General features: G+C 31.6%; 1 protein-coding gene across 2 annotated transcripts in view; it reads right to left on the bottom strand.

Annotated features, from left to right (window-relative positions):
- Positions 1 to 17,409, bottom strand: part of LOC126844662 (cell adhesion molecule Dscam2-like) — a 152,844-nt gene that overhangs the window by 77,026 nt on the left and 58,409 nt on the right. For both annotated transcript variants that reach the window (XM_050583017.1, XM_050583018.1), the window contains exons 4-5: positions 7,337 to 7,519; positions 4,437 to 4,586 (exon numbers count right to left, since the gene is read on the bottom strand). In XM_050583017.1, the coding sequence (XP_050438974.1) occupies positions 4,437 to 4,586; positions 7,337 to 7,519 (333 nt within the window). The remainder of the gene's footprint in view (positions 1 to 4,436; positions 4,587 to 7,336; positions 7,520 to 17,409) is intronic.

The following is a 17,409-nucleotide window of genomic DNA, read 5'->3' as shown; positions in this document are numbered from 1 at the left end:
TATTAAAATTCACCTATGCGTAAACGGCATCAAAATAATTTTCTCCGGGCATTAGGCTTGATGCCCAACAGTCGGGCTAATGCGCTAGGCAAAGTCCAGCAATTTTAAAGAAGTATCAATTTATAGCATATCCATAGGCGAAACGATACAACAGGGCATTGTGCGCGACAAAGCTGATGTGGCACCGAATAACTATAGTATGCTATAATTATTGTATTTCATTTTTTTTTTTTAAGAATTATCTTTTTCGCTCGATACCACCAGAAGTTGCAGGTGAGCTGTACAACGACAGTGTGAACTATTTATGATCTCTTCGTGGTGGCGGTAGAATAATATACTCGATCGCACATACAACAATACGCCGTCTCTGCTACTGATGAGAATGACGAACGCCGCAGCTGTCAAGTGTCTCGACGACACGATTTCCATAAACGATTTATCATCCGTCCATTATCGAACCGGAACCGGAGGACCTCTCCGCTTACATACGTTCTAATGGCGAAAATCGATTTACCACTGCACAAACCGAGCAATCTCCGCCTCTTTTGCCCGTTTCCCTTCGACTCAACACCGTTCCCATGACAGTGAGATATCGTCCGGTTTTCTGTTCAAATCCGATCGGTCGTGTGATTGTAGTATCACAACACACATAGTGCAATGTAGAGCTGTAGCGAAACCGTTATGATTTAAACACCTCCGTGATAACATACACCGTGTTTCTGTTAAACTAAAACGTTAGTTGAAATGCAGAAATTCCGAGCAGGTTCTGAACAATAAGTTTCAAATGTTTTTTTTTTGTTTTGTACGCCTTCTGTAAGGTGTAGATATAGATATCGATAATTTGATTTTTTACTTTTATTTATTTTTCAATCGTTGTTATTTCTTTTAATTTCAAATTAAATCCCTGATAATTATTTCCAAAAGATAAGTACATCCACCGTTTAATAATAATATGTTTTTTTATTATAATACAGTTTTTATCATAAAAGCGGATTTATATATCGGTTACCAAATAGTAATGATACTTTTCAAAGTTTATCGTTTAATATTTTTTTACATTAATGCTATGTTTGTTTTATGAGAATTTTAAAATATAAATTACATGTTGGCTTCGAGAGAGAACGGTGGGACAGAATAGTGTTTGCATTAATGACGCACCACAACGTACCGTTTGTATGACTTTTAATTGGAAAAGATTAATTTTAAATCTACTTCTCGCCTTAATGATATTTTCTAGAAACGACCCGAGCAAAAATATCAATAACATTCTTCACGGCAAATAGCACGCTTTACATTAGCTCATCAAAGATTATTTACTGAAAACTTTTTGTCAATTCCAAAAGGTTCTCTGTTCGACGAACTAATGAGTTTTCTGTTTTCGCCTACCATTGTTCTAATACCCAACGACCGTGTCATTGACAGGTTTAATCAATCTGTCAAACCTTGAGACAATAGAAGTAATTGCAAAAAAAAAATGTCCAACGACATTACACACAACCTAACGCCTAAACCTACAGCGTTGTCCCGCAGCGATTGAAATACTTCTTGGGTTTTTCGTTCCACTGTAAATTATAATCTGTAGCACCGAGTATGTAATGGATTGCAATATTTTGTGATTTTTAGTGTATCTATTACCGAAATAGTTGCCAACGAGAACATCATGACCATTGTCAAAAGTCACCAATACCTAATACAGAAAGAAAATTACACCGTAGGCTTGTTTTTTTACCGATGGTAGACTTAGTGGAGCGGCAGATGCGTTTCAAAAAAACAAAATTGTCTGTACGGCTCTTCCCTAAACACTGTAATCGCCAACTTAAGTAGAGCTTACCGGATGTTTAGTTCACTGCGAGCTAACACGGCACACGAGGCTTATGCTCGGGCGTGTGCGTGCATTCTCATTCGGGGTCGGTATACACAATAAAAATAACATTATACCGTCGAGATAATAATATGGAACGCACTCGAGACTGTTATGTGAATAATTTCAAATGCTTTTGTGTTCGGATAAATAACTTATCCCCCAGAAGACACATGGCAAGTGCAACGGAGCTTAACGCTGTATCTGTCTAATGTGTGTACTTGTTTTTATCGCATCGGCATTTAACTACGGACGGCCGTTACTGCCAAACAAAACCCGGATGTAAATCTAAAAAGATATACGAACAACGGTAACACGTATTGAGTTTAAAGTTTTTCTGAAAGGTAGAAAAAAAAATCATTGCAATTGTAATAATCAGAGTAGCGAACGTGGAATTGCTACAACTAAAATTGATAAAATCACTTTCAAATAAACGCATTTATGATAAATCTATAATGGCCCAAATATTGATAAAAGCACTGTACTTAATGACAAACAACAGTTTGCTTATAAATGTAATTTTAGTATTACGTTAGATGTGATTAGGGTCGGTCGTTTGTCTATGATAATTTATTTCCATAGGGACCCCCATACATCATAATTAACAATATAATGAAAACATTTTCAAATATTCGTTGCCCCTTGATTCGCTCACACACAGCAACCTAGTTATTGACTAGGGTCAAAGTGTAATTTACTCCCTTTTTTGGGGGGTTTTCCTTAATAAAAAATACATTTGACTGCAAACAGACAAGTCAGTTCCGACTACCATTGCACCTCTTTTTGTTAAAAAAGTTGTAGCGTGCCGTAGCTTTAAGTTTAGTATTTTTGTTGGGTGTTTTCCTGAATTTTGTAGGGGGAGGGTTGAATTTTTTTACTTTTGACCCAAGTACCAATCGCATACACAAAAAAAAACACATCATTACAAAACCAATACCTTCATAGCTATCGCATCGAAGCTTAAAAGAACATTATATTAGGTAAAGTATAATATTTTTTTACTTGTTTAATTATTTGTTTTTTTTTTTTTGTGTTTTTGCGTTTTGGCCAAATGCATCGACTAGGTGGTACACCACTGCCATTAAGACTCAGTGTGCATTTAGACAAGATGAACACTTAAACAAGGCTTAAGTCTAGGGTCCCTCGGGTGAAATGCTGTTCTTTTCACGGGCTGTCGGCCAATTGGCGTGAATGATGATCCAACGTCTTCTAATGCTGTTTAACGGTTTACTGTTGTCGATTAGGGGGTTTCAAATACAAAGTTATTGTTTTTACAATGGTGCGTTTCTTGTTTCTATTTTTATTTTTGTATTTGTACCTACGATAACTTTAGGCCTGCTGGATCGTTTTCTTCGTGAAGCAAGTCTTTAGATCAGAAATCGTACCCAAGAGGTATTATTTCATGAGGCCGAAAATTAAAAAAATTACCCCTTCCCTTTTAAAATCAAGAAATAACCCTTTAAAAATGCACACATTATCTTAAAATTAAAGGAATAATTTTTTGATGAATAACGAATTAGTTCCAAACTTAAGTAATATATACGAAACGAAAAAACTAAGAAAATGTTATTGATCTTTTGATGTAGAAGAGGTGGAAACTTTTTCATTATATGCTTTTTCAGATGTAGTTTTTGGATTTAAGGTCTGAAACTACGACTGCTATAGGACTTAGTGTAGTCGTATAGCATGTATATACTTTTCAAAAGTTTATATTAAAACGGAAAAAGTTATAAACATAGTTAAACATGGTTACTGTCATGTATTAAACATTTATATTGTTAAATGCTGGTTGTTATGAGTTGACATTTCTTCTTGTTTTTAATATATGCAAGTTGATAAATTTAACGACTAACACGTTGTAATTATTATTTTTTAAATACTTAAGTTGTTCCAACCGATCAGTCGAAATGTTCAAACAATTATTTTTAAGATAATGTAAAAAAAATTGTTGATAAAGGCACAATGTTAGGACTTACGTTCATTACTTGCTGGCACATCGAAATTTTTTTTCCTCCCTGTATTTACTGAATTGTGATTTCCATTTAGATTTAAAGTTTGGGTTTGGGAAATAATAATATTGCCAAACAATTTTTAAGAACTGTTTTATAATATGGACTTGGTCACCGCAGACCCGGCAGACATTTTGGTCTGCCACATACATACCCTGTAGCGCATACACCGACTGTCGCGGTCGTTAAAATACTTTTTTTATGAACCATTACTGTTGCTGACGACGTGTAATACAATGCTTTATGACGGCTGTTGGGCTTTTAAAGTTGATTATACTGAAAATAACAAAATAATTGCGTTTTCCGAAACGAATTTACTCCTTATCGTTGTACATATTATGGAAACCCGGAACGCTTAATCCAATTAGGATACAAAAAAACCCACCCAACACGACGAAATGGAAAACGATTAAGTACCTATTCTGCCGTGTAAAAAGAGGGCGTTGTATCAACAACAAAAAATCACAAAACGATAAAGTGGAAAATTTAGTACAGTCTGCGGAATAAACTACTTATGATGCGTGCCCTATACAAATATGTACTGTGTATTTTTTTTTTATACTCACCGAAATAAATCCGTCCATTTGCGCCACTCTCTTGTGTGAATCCAGTCAGCTTGTTCACTATACGACAAGTGTAACTGTGTCTCAGGTCGTTCTCGTCGACGTTTCCAATGCGCAAGTTACCCGACTTGGGCACCATAATGATTTTCGAATCTGACAACAAAACGTCGTTATGGTTTATTCAATTTTTTCAAACAAAATATATATTTTAAACGATAATTAATATAATATCAATAAATCAACCGAATGCGAGCGACTGATGAAACTAAACGACTTCCGTTTGTAAATCAATTGAAAATGTGTCATCTCGTCCAGCTGTTGTACAGATACAACAACGTACAACTGAAATTCAATAGAATTTAGATGCTGTTAGAGCAGATCAAACCGAAATAATAAAGTGGTGGAACAATCGAACACAAAAATGAGTGATGGGAAAACAAATAAAAATTTGCCAATTATTGACTAATATTTGGTCGGGCACAACAGCTATATTATGACGGTGAACACCAAGCGGGGTTCTCGAAAAGCGTTTACCAGTCCTAACTCCTAGTGATATTTAATATTGCCCCTGGGATCATATTATATGTATACAATGAATAATAACCGCACACGGGGTACCTACTTTTATAGCCGAACGCGTAACCCACGGTGGATATTTATAAGTTTCAAAGGTTTAAATCATTTTATGGTTATTATTTAAACGGTCCACATAAAATATATGTGTGTTTTAACGTTGTTCTTCTGCCGTTAGATAACTGGTAGGCTATACACGTTTCCATAAAATGTGAATTCTCCAACAATACCTACGCACAAAGCGTGTTGTGTAATTATCAAATTTAATTGTTTAGGCAATTGTAACTTGAAGGTTATCGTACTTGAATTGGAACTTGGATTGTCATATTACTGATTTGTAAACACAAATTCGCCATGTGCCTGAACGTGCGCCGGAAGAAAAATAATTATGACGACATATTTTGTCGGCTAAATAAAGTATACTAAAAAAGGTGGAATTGAATAAAAATGTTTCATAGACAATCATTAATCGTTGAGCATAATATATATTAAGTTTTTTTTTATGCTATACTTCCAAATAAATTAGGTTCTTATTTTGTACGCTTGAAAGTAAAAAAAAAAACAAATCAAAATGCGCTCCCTCGAACCCAAGTCGATTAAAACCGAATGCTTCCAGTGATTTATACAAATATCGGCCGATTTTAGTTAAATAAATTAAACTGTATTTCACGCGACAGCTGCTTTGAATTCAATATGAAACAAATTATTATTTGTTATTAGTTTTTGGTCCCATAAGCTTTAATTTCACAGATAACGCGAGTTTGATTGTGTCGCCACCGAAAAAAATTAATACCGTTTCGAGAACGCGTGACCCCAAAAAAAAAAAATATTTGGATGGTTTTTATATTATTAAAAAACCGAAAAGAGATTTTTAGAAGAAAAAAATTGTTTTTTTTTTTGCTTTCCAGTTATCGACTGGGAAAGAATGTACTTAAAATGTGCCTTGGCGTTTAACACGAGTAAGAAATGCAAAATCGAACGGTTTGAAGCGTTATGTTCATTCTCAAAATAATAAATCATATTATTCAAAATTGGTAACTCAGAGAAATGCATATATTATTCATTACCACCGACGCCGAATTTAAGGTAAAACAAAGTTGTCCTTGTTGAGTGAGGATTAAAAATAAATAAAATATATATAATATAATTTTGAATATTTAAATTATTATTAGCTTCATAACACGAGAACGCAATTTTACTTGCACTGAACTCGTTCGAGTAAATTAAATATAATGCAAAGGTGTTTTAAATTTGAAAAAAAAAATGTAATTTAAACAAAATACGTAGTTCAAACGAGTCACGTTCAAATACTAACGGCTTTCATTAGCTTTTATAGATGTAATTTATTTCTCCCTCGCTTAATATTTTTTTTACTCTCGTTCATTAGATTAAAACATTAGAAACATTTTGGGGGATAACCGAAAGAAAGTTTAATGATATAGGGTCGACAAATCCTTAATTACGTTAGCCTCTATAAATAAAACTATTTGTATTATTGATTATACTTATTATTTAAGGACATCATCGATTAACGATTAAATAATGTCTAATTTTCAACAAAATGATAAATATTTCAGATTAGGTTTTTTTTTTTTTTTGTAATGCAAAAACATGCTAACGGGCGCTAGTAAGGACAACTAATATTTCAAACTTAAAAACAGTACTTGTATGAGAAAATATCAAAAATCTTAACTCCTGTGACACATTCAGATAAACAACTATAATAATATTGACGGTTAACGCTTAGATGTTTTGAATTCTCCACGAAAATTACATAGATTCATCACTGACAAATTTTCTAGAGACATTATTGGGCCAAAATGAGTTTAATCATTATAATAAAATGTGTACATATTATTTATACTAACAGCAACTACATTATTCTAGCATTATTAGTATACTTCTATGATACAACATAAATGATGGAAAGAAATATGAAAGTAAACGATGAATATAAATGTGATGAATATCTAATATTAAAAACTAATCAGTATAGTATATTCTACTATACAAAATGTTGGGAGCAGAGAGTCAGTTGTTTTATTATTTGTGATAGAACGGGCAATGTTAAGATTAATGTTTCATTTTTATCGAGGCTATATCGTCCTGATCGTGTAAAAATAAATGAGAACATATTTAAAACGATTTAGCGTTGTTTGAGAAGAGGAGATAAAAACAAAATAAAGACATATAAGAGTATAGTGGCGATGAATAAATAAGAAAATAAATAAATAAATCATAGAAAATTTAAAACACCGTGACAGCTATAGGTAATATGTTTGTTTGGAGATGTTATTGAAGATACTTATGTATATTAACAACAGACTTACCAATTTCCCAAGAGGGGAATATGTTAAAAACTCCGTCTTGTACCCATGATGTTATAGCCACAGAGTCAGGTGGGCCATCACTTCCATTGTAATCGACTCCTGGTATTATGCATGAGAACACGGCCACGTTACCGGGCATGGTCACGGTATCTCTGACAACCGGTTCAAAATCCCTTACAACCTCTGCAAAAAAAAAAAAAACAATATGTTTGGTATATTAATAATAAAATAATTTGATTAATTCTTTCATTAAACCCAGTATTCAATCATTGGTGAATTAAAACCAACTTAATATATATATATATATTTTTTCGAAACCATAATATCTTTTTCCTTATAACTAAGAGCTAAAGACGTTGTGTACAAAAGAATATGTTAGAAGAAAAAAAACCACCCACCTATAAAAATGTTTGCTTAAAGAGGTCGATGTATGTTTGTATATTTTTATTGTATTGTATATTTACACAATATTATTATTACATATGAAATCACTTTTTCAAATGTACAATGTAATGTAGGTACTCTCGGTTGAAATACGTGACCCACATCTGTTTTTTGTACTAGGTATTAGAACTCGCTTTCTTACTGCCTAGGAAGTACTGTTAGTCCATTTTCCAAAGTATTTTTTATATGGAAATGTATTTGACAGTTTCAATTTTGTACGGCACAAAGAACTCATACACGAATCCCAAAATGTTGTATGTAATTGTGTTACACATTTTCGGTGAACGTTTGTCGAGGTAGCAACATCGTTTTTGAGTTTGTATAGAGTTTTTTTTTTGCTGTATTATTTTTTTTTTCGTAGAAAGAAAATACAAACATAAATTTTAATAGGATATTTTTTCACTACCGATTTGAATATATATTTATAGTAACGTTCGTGAACGTGTTTTGTCTCGCCTAGGTACTATATTTGTCAAAGAGTCCTTCTTGGAAACAATAATAATTTGTTTTTACAATTTTACCTGGGAAATCAAAGCGAACTTTTATTTGATAGCGAGTGGCTTTTTGGAATGTATGGCTGAGTATTGAAATTGTTGCCCGGTAAACGTTAGGTTATTTTTTATTATATTTAAAATAAAACGAGTCGGAGTACGGTATATGTGTGTGTTGGACACCGTGCAGAACGGATAAGAAAGGGTTAGATTTGTTGTGGGTTTTCAATATCTTTTTTTTTGTTTTAAATTAAATAAATGCACTGATTATTCGCAGTGGAAGGTAAACAGTAGTAAGCTATCGAACGGCGTTTAAAAAAAAATGTTTTATCACGTTCTAAGACCAAAGGCATAAACCTTTTCAACCGGTCGAATTAAATTGTCCAAATGGAATTTCTCTGTTTTAAAGAACACAATAAACCGAATTCGATCCGTCGGCCATTTAACAATAGCCAAAGTTTTGCCTAACGGGTTCTTTTGGCGTTGCACGGTTACAATGCATTTTAAACAATGCGATAAACTCTTTTTTTTTTTTTTTTATTCGAGACTCTTATCTGACTCGAGTTGAATGTACATACAAAACTCCCTGACGTTGAATACCTTTATTTGATTGTGTTAAACAACAAAGTCCTATTGTTTAGCAAGTCCACGTGTACCGGTGACTTTAAAATTATACTACTTTAGCAATGCTCTTATACATACTGTTATGTGTGTACTGCGCACGTTGTTTCCATATTATATTAAACGTGATACGACCAAAAAAAAAAACTATAGAAACATGTAAGATTAAAAACTAAACCTTATTAAAAAAAATATATTTTTTGGCTTTGTAATGAAGTCATAAATAAATAAAAATAGTCTATAGCAATGGTAAAACATTTCCTGGAATTGTATAACGGCAACATCATTAAATATGAAAGCCTTTATCTTTCCAGCTAATAGCAGTGAATAAAAAGCAAAAAAATTATTACAAAACGGTTAATTAAAATGTTTTCTTTTTATATATTTTTACACTAAATAATACAATCTGTAAATAGTGTTTTACAATAGGTATTGGACAATCTCATAACCATCTTATTAAGGTACACGATGATAATGAATAGGCATTAAAGGTCAAATCATCCGTTAAAGATACTCCATGACTTGAGATAATTGAAATGTGCGATATAAAAATGTAATATTCCTACGAGGTTGAAATCATATTTGAATAATAACAAAAACTTATGTGTATTCATTTTTTTTTTTTATAAGTTAAGTTATGTATTTTAATACATGTGTCATTTCGACCATAAGTATGATAAATTGAACCAAAATAATTATAGCTAACATCTACTTCAGGCAAAACATAAATTCTCCCACTGTTAAATGCCTACTTAAGTACATATATTTTTTTTCCCGGAGTTCAGTGGATGTATATCAAAACTAAATGTATTTCCCCCTGTTATTTTTCTTGTTGTCGTGGTTAAACAACCTTGTGTTTTATTTGAATGGTTAGATATTATATGTGTACTTTACCGACCAACGTGTCAATTTTGAAAAATGACACCGTCAAATATATATTTTATAGAATGAAATACCACTCATCATCATTATTGCTATCAAATGTCAGCGGACATAACGAACCGTGCAATTCACGCCTATTGGCTGTCACCGCGGTTCGAATGCCAGTCAAACGACGTAAGTTCAATTTATTAACTCATCGATATGGCAAACCGGGTAAAATAGTTTTAAATTGTAATTAATTATTATTATTAAAACTATTCGATTTTTGTTACAATTTCTTCCTCACGGGCTGATGTATTTAGTTAGTACATATTTGTTTTTTTTTTTTTGTTATTAGTAGTTAGTTTCAAATAGTCATGTTGGTTTTTTTAGTATATACTTGTATATATGTTTCTAATATTATTATTAATATAAAATAAAAGACATTAAAAAAAAATAGTAATTTTCAGGAAAACTAGACTACAAATATTTTTTTTTAAATAAATAAAAACGCATAGTAAAATATTATGAAAAAAATTATTTTTCAGTATTAGCCTTCTAGTGCAGCTTTTGCATTATTTAGTTTACATATTTTGTAAAATTCTCAATTGTATTTAAAATAAGCTTCTTTAATCGAAACAGTTTCTTTAATTCAACAGCAACGCTCCCTATTTATATTCAACCATAGCAACAAATACTAAAGTTTCCTATTCTGTCGGTTTTCCTTATTAAATGTTCCGAGACCAAACGCATTGTCAAAATGTAACGGTCCTTGTCTTTGTTTGTCTTAAGAGGATTTATAAAAATTCTCAGGAATCGCTTTCCGGCCTATCAAGTTTTCCAATACCACAGGGGTAACCGCACCCGTTAGATCATTTTTTCTTGTTTTTAATTCTTGACGATACTCACATCGACTTATTTTTGATAATACTTTTCGTTTTACCCGACCTAAACTTGGTAAATATTTATTCATATTGAGTAATATTATATTTTTGTGATGGCATACAGTAAAACGGCATAGAGCCTACCGGCTGTCAACGATGGTATCGCTAGCTGTCATTTTTATTCGAAAATACTATGCGGCGTTGGTGTAGCTTTTAGTAAAGTAATGGGTTTATTGCGTTATTTAATACCAACGACGACGACAGCACGATATCAAATCTAGTGACACCACCAAAACACAAACGGACTGAAAAATAAAAATAAAAACTCTCGGATAATGTATACCGCAATTTCAGCAAGCAAATCGTGTGGATAGGTCTGCAATTTAAACATAACATCATTAGGCATAGCCTATTGTAATATTGTAATCACACATTAGGTACATTAGAACAATTTGTAAAACTCCAAGTCCATTGACTAGGTTATAAATCCAAATTACGCCCATTAGTATACAATGATATTTTAGTCTTGAGCTCGGCAATTCAGTACAGTATTACGTGTTAAGAATATTATTTAAAACAATTTCTTTTTCGTTTATAAATAATTTTAGTAAAAAAAAAATGGCACAATGTCCAAGTGACTTGAATATTATTTTTGGAGTGAGTATTTTAGATTCAATGATAGTCATTATACAACACGCTTTAAAAAAATTAAAAATATACCTCAAGCCGTTAAAAAACAAATTATAATATCTAAGCTATTTTTTAGGTAAATTAGTATATTTATTTAAATTGATCACTGTGCGGTAACATAAGGCTTTATTTCAATTAATTCACATAGATAAGGACAGTTAAGTATAACAAACGTACGACTTGGGAAAAGGATTTTTATTATGTACTCTCATCGGATGTATGTATTTAAATGTTGAAACTAATCAAAAAGTTAACCACGAATTATAATTAAACTAATTATGTTAAGAAAAAAATCAATCATGGCAAATCATAATTTCGAATAATGTTCCAACTATGTCCTACATTTCGTTTTTTTTCTCGCTGATATAATTAAGCGAAACGGTTCATGTAATCACACCATTGTGCTAAGCAATCTCCATTTTTAAACTGTGAACCTCTTTGACTTTATATATATTTATATATAACCATCAGCTTAGTTTCAGGAATATTCCTAACACCGGGAATTGATTGGGAATATTATAACTTTTATAAATATTGTTCCTATGTTTCAATATTTAATTAAAACTATTTTTATCAATTATTCGAATACACATATTGTATGCGCAAAAATATCATAGGAGAATAGAAAGACTTTTTGATAATTTCAAAAAAATATTTAATTTATTTTAGATACAAATACACAGAGAGTGTATTATTTTATGGCTAAGGGTTTAAATATTAATTTCTTTATTAAAGATTGGATTTTAAATAATCACTTTTATTTTTTTTTTAATTATTTACACTGTCTATCTGTTAAAAATAAATTAAATTTCATATTTTCAATAAATCTATTAGAATAGAAGTTAGTTATTTCATTTTTGAACTTGAACGAACTACCTAAATACTAATTAACAAACATATATATATATATATATCAACGTCTATAATACATTTTACGCTATATACTTCTAAAAAAAATTACCAAAAACAAAAACAAGTTACAACTTGTCATTAATCTTTCAAAAATAACAATAATAATGAATATTTTATAAGTATAAAGAAAACAAACAAAACCCAAAATAAAATAAACAACAGTATGTTTTAGTATTTTATTAAAATACTCGTGTACTAGTACTTGTATAAATGAACATATTTTATTTATTTTTTGAAAGAATAATTTTGAGAGGTAGGGGAATATCTCCGAGATATTCCCTGTTCCTTGGGGAATATTCCTAGTAGCACATTACTAGGCCCACGCTGTATAGGTACCACGACAGCTGCGAAGCATTAAGCTTGTCGGTATCGAGAACGAAGGGTCAGCGTTCACTTGGAGATTAATTAACGGTTAATAGCGTTGTGTTATTCAACTACCAACCAGATATAATATTTTGCTCACCTCTGCCCATCCATTATCGGTTATAATAATACATTATAACATACTATACGTTATCGTTACATTGATTGATACGTTTTTCGGATAATATTATGCAAAAGGTTCGAGTACAATATTTTTAAATTAAAAATACTACAGCCGACAGCCCGTGTGGAAGGGCGACGCTGTCCAGTGAGATCACAACAGCTGCTGTTGTACGGGGAATTAACCGATCGTTTACCGTTCTACTCGGCCATGGGTATTTTTTTGCGATAATTTATCACCTTTTCAATTTGTATTTTGCTTCTTTCGCTTCAGCTACAAGTACGTCCTCCCCCCCCCCTGGTCCTACACCGGCTTTTACCCGAAATCTTTTATCTCTTTTGTGTACTGCGACTATTGACAATGTCCACTCGGTGCAAAACCAATTTCCGTCACGGTCGCGTTTGTCGGTAAACACCTAAACACGTGGGTACATAATGTTATATTGGCTGACGGAAATTATTGACAAATAAAATTGAGAGATTTCTGTATTGTACAGCTGTTATGTGTACCCGTTTCAACTTACGTATAAAGCCACGCGAGCAACATAATATTGTATCGATTTGCTCGCGAGGTTATACCAAAACATTAGAGAGAAAACACAAGAGAATTTCGCCCCTTAATATGTTCACAATATGCCTGAGCGGTTTGGATAAACAATCGTGGCAATAATGGATACTTTGTTAGGATGTATACAGAAAAAGAAATATGCAAGATATTCGATAAACTATTTTATCTGGCCTCTTGTAGTTCGCCGCGTTACATTATATGTATACCAACACTTTTTTACATTTTAATTACTGCAAGTATGTAAACTGGTATGCTGGCATAGTTGCAGGATATTTTTTCAAATACAATTTTTTTTATTTTGGTATCGGTTCGTAGAAGAGCTATGGATGAAATGCTAGGTGCCCAACTCTAAAGTTAATATAATATTTCTCACGGTATTGAACATTTTTGACATTGCTGTCTACGGTTTGTTAAAATCTCACCCGGAGGGCAAATTAATAATTATTATTCTTGTTAAATAGTATACCTTCGATTTTTTTGTAGTAAGTTTAATAATCACTTTGTTCTTTATTGAACTTTTTTTTTTACTCTGTGAGTTCAACGAAAAACAATATAATATAAAGAGATCTGCAATTTTTTGCTCCTAACTTTCTAACAAGCTAATTTTGTCGAAATCAGTTTTTATAACAGCTGTTGTGTTTAGCCCATGCACTAAAAAAAAAAAACTTACCAGCTATTAATAAAAACAAACACTTTTACTTTTGTGCGAATTTATAAATGTAAGTTTATTTTTTCACTAACAATGAACAACCTGCGGTTAAGTACAATAATAATAATAAAATTAAATGCAGTCTTGTTGACCATAAGCTGAATGTGCGGTGGCGGTGGCGGGGAGAAAGAGCTCAGAGAAGCCTCGAGGGAATTATCGTTAAGTACTTTATGAGAGAAAACAACATTTTAACGGGGTTTCTTTTTTTTTTTGCTGATTTACATCGTTAACTATGTTCGGATTAAAAAAAAATAATAAAAAAGGATAAAATACCATTTGAACATTTTGCAGTAATAATTTTTTCGATAATGGTCCATAATCGGTTAGGACCCATTGAGGTTTTTTTTTTACTGTCGTGGGCGTCGTTCAATGGGGTAAGTACGGTCTGCCGTTTAAAGTTCCAGCGCGCTTATAATACAGTATATTAAAAAACTAATCGAACATAACGGTTGCCAGATCATGATTTCGACTATTCAAAATCCACAATACTGTTATTACACCTGAACGGGTTAATCATACAGACGTGTGATATTAACCGTGTCTACTTATTATTATAGCGTGAAATAATTATGATATAAATTAAGTTTGCGGGCCAGAATTACCGCACACGGTGTTGTTATCGTTGTATACATAATTTTGTATAAATATAATCCCTTAAAAACCGAAATAATAAAATATTCATTATAATTACTACCGTTGGTCCATTAATGAAAATTTTAGAAAAAAATATGACTACCTAATTGTTGTTGGTCATCGGACGAGTAATAATTTTCTTTCAATTAAATTTATTTATTAGAAAAAAAGCATAATATAATCTCTTTGAAAACAGTTTTTTAACACTTATTCCAGAAAACTGCTGTACGCAAGTTATATAATTGCAAAAAATAATAATTTGCTTGAAAATATCAATAATACTATTTGAAAAGGTTTAATTCTTAAGTTCAATAATGCGAAAAGCTGTGACAAGGCAAAATAAAACGATTTCTACGCTACAAGCAAAGCACTTCAATATTAAAACAGCTGTAAGTGACTTGATTGAAAACTAATTATGAAAATCAGAAAAATTAACAACGTTATAATTATTCCTTTGGGGGTAAATAAAAAACCAAAAGGACTGACGTCAGTGAAATTAATCTGTGACTAAGAAAAAAACAGTATGTAAATTTCACGAGTCGTAAAAAAGAGTAAGACTGAATCGCTATAATAATAATAAATGTACAAATGTTACTTCAATTTTGAGATTAACAGCTTATTGTTAGTCGAGTCCAAAACTCATCGGGCTTCATAGATTTTTTACGTTATTAACTAGAAATTAAAAATAATCAAAAGAAAGTGGCGATTATAAAAACACAATCTTCAAAAGTAAGTTCCAGTGTTTAGCTTTGACACATTTTTTTATATCGTTTTAACCTCCACTGCAATGACTATTGGGATTTAAGAAGAAGTAATATATTATTGTGTCTAGAAGCAGAAATTGTAGATTCATGTTTATGTTTAAGAAAAAAAATTTAATAAAAACTTACTTAAGTACAAAAAAAATAGTCGTAATCTACCTGGCCTATTCGTTTTAAATACGTTTATTTAAATACTTCTTCTAAACTTACTCCTCTGCCTCAATCATTTCTTTGGGTAACAATTTGCTATTAATTTTTATTATTTTTTTTTATTTTTTTATTATTTTGCTATTATAAATTCGGTTGCAGTACGTGTACATTTAATCTGGTATCAAAATCAAAACTAAAATATATTAAGTATTTATTTTGGAAAAATATTATTATTTTATTTCTGTAAACAATAACAACTGACATGAAAAACCATTACTGGAAATTCGTCTGGGAAAAAGTATCTACTATGAAATAATTTTTGGCGACGTTTGACCGATACAGACGACAAAGTTTCGATGGTGTTTTTAATGATTTATTTTTCCATTTGACCAAAAACGATTATTTTAATAATGTGGGTATGATAAGTTTGAAACTTTTGCAATTCATTTGACAATTATTCACTTCGAGTATTATCGCAGACAAAGTTTTTTCAGGCCAGATTAAAAAAAAAAAAGGACTTTTAGGGTTTTTTGTTTTATTTTATTGTGCGACTTGTTGTTTTTCGATTGAAATTCGTTTTGGCACACAACTTCGGGGATATGCTGCTTTACTGAGAGAAATGTAGTTTGCAATTTTGTGTTGTACGAGCAAACACAATATGAAAATCAAAATTAATTTTACCGAGAAACGAACAACCCTGGTATAATCCATTAATATTAACATAATTCGGTGTTAAATATCATAATATCTAATGAATATCTGTTTTGTTATGTAGATACCTATATTTGCATTTTATTTTTGTTTGTTTCGAGGGAAAAATAATAATTATGTGAACTCTAGCGCATAACTAATTTATTATTTTTTTTTTTTTCAAAAACACTTTAACGTGAGTTTAACGTTCATTCGCGAGTTTAAAGTTTAATAAACTTAAAAAAAAATCCAACATAATATGTTTTACATTTGAAGTATTATTAACGCCCATATTAAACCCCATAAATACTTTCAAACGATTCTCGCTTGTAATAACATGAATGGAAATTTATTATGCACATTCAATGCGGTAATAACGATGGTATAGCTTTTAAACGTCCTCACCGCGGCGGTCAGTTCTTGTTTCGGTTCGCTTAACCATCGACCGTTTTCAATTAAACTTAATCCAGATTTATCAATAAAATCACTTGATAATAATATGATAATTATTATTACACGACATACTAGTAATTAAAGTATAATTTTATTGTTATTGTTTTTTTTTCTGATTTATTATTAGCAATAGTAAGTATTATGTTAATATATATTTTGTTCTTTTGTTATTTCTTTTTAGAAATTGCATTTTCCACCTCTAATTGGCCGACCGAATACCCCGGCGTGAAAAACGGTTCGGTGCATACGATTTGAAGATAATGGATGTGTGCTTGATGCTTTTACTTTATCGTATGCCGCGACAGACCCGGGCAAATAAATATTTGTTTTCCGGTAGACGGTGTAGAGACTTTGGGAACTCGGCATGAATAATTATGAGGCGATTTCGAGACTTAAGAAACGCCAACGAGCCGGATATGTGCGTAACCGAATGCATATTGTTTGTCGCCAAAGCATGTAAACGCAAACAACAATGCCAAGTTATCGCCTTTATCGAAATTGCACTACTATTGCACTACGATGGACTATAAAAGCCAACAACATAACGTGCCGGTGCAATTTTAATCAATGCAAAGCCTCAGACAAAGTGTCCGTTGGATTGCGTTTCTAAGACATTTTCTCGCTCATTTCGAATGCTACTTAATTTATTAAAATCCTAAACTTGAAGTGGTGCTGTCTGTAAAAGTTTTGCATACACGATGGACGTTTCAAACAACTTTAACC

Source organism: Adelges cooleyi, unplaced genomic scaffold, assembly GCF_023614345.1.
Source record: "Adelges cooleyi isolate 19-005CV unplaced genomic scaffold, UGA_ACOO_1.1 ACOO_flye_CR_arks_rails_tigmint_CR_PRNA_651, whole genome shotgun sequence".
NCBI classification, from domain to species: domain Eukaryota; kingdom Metazoa; phylum Arthropoda; class Insecta; order Hemiptera; family Adelgidae; genus Adelges; species Adelges cooleyi.
This window is presented reverse-complemented; position numbering and strand designations above follow the sequence as displayed.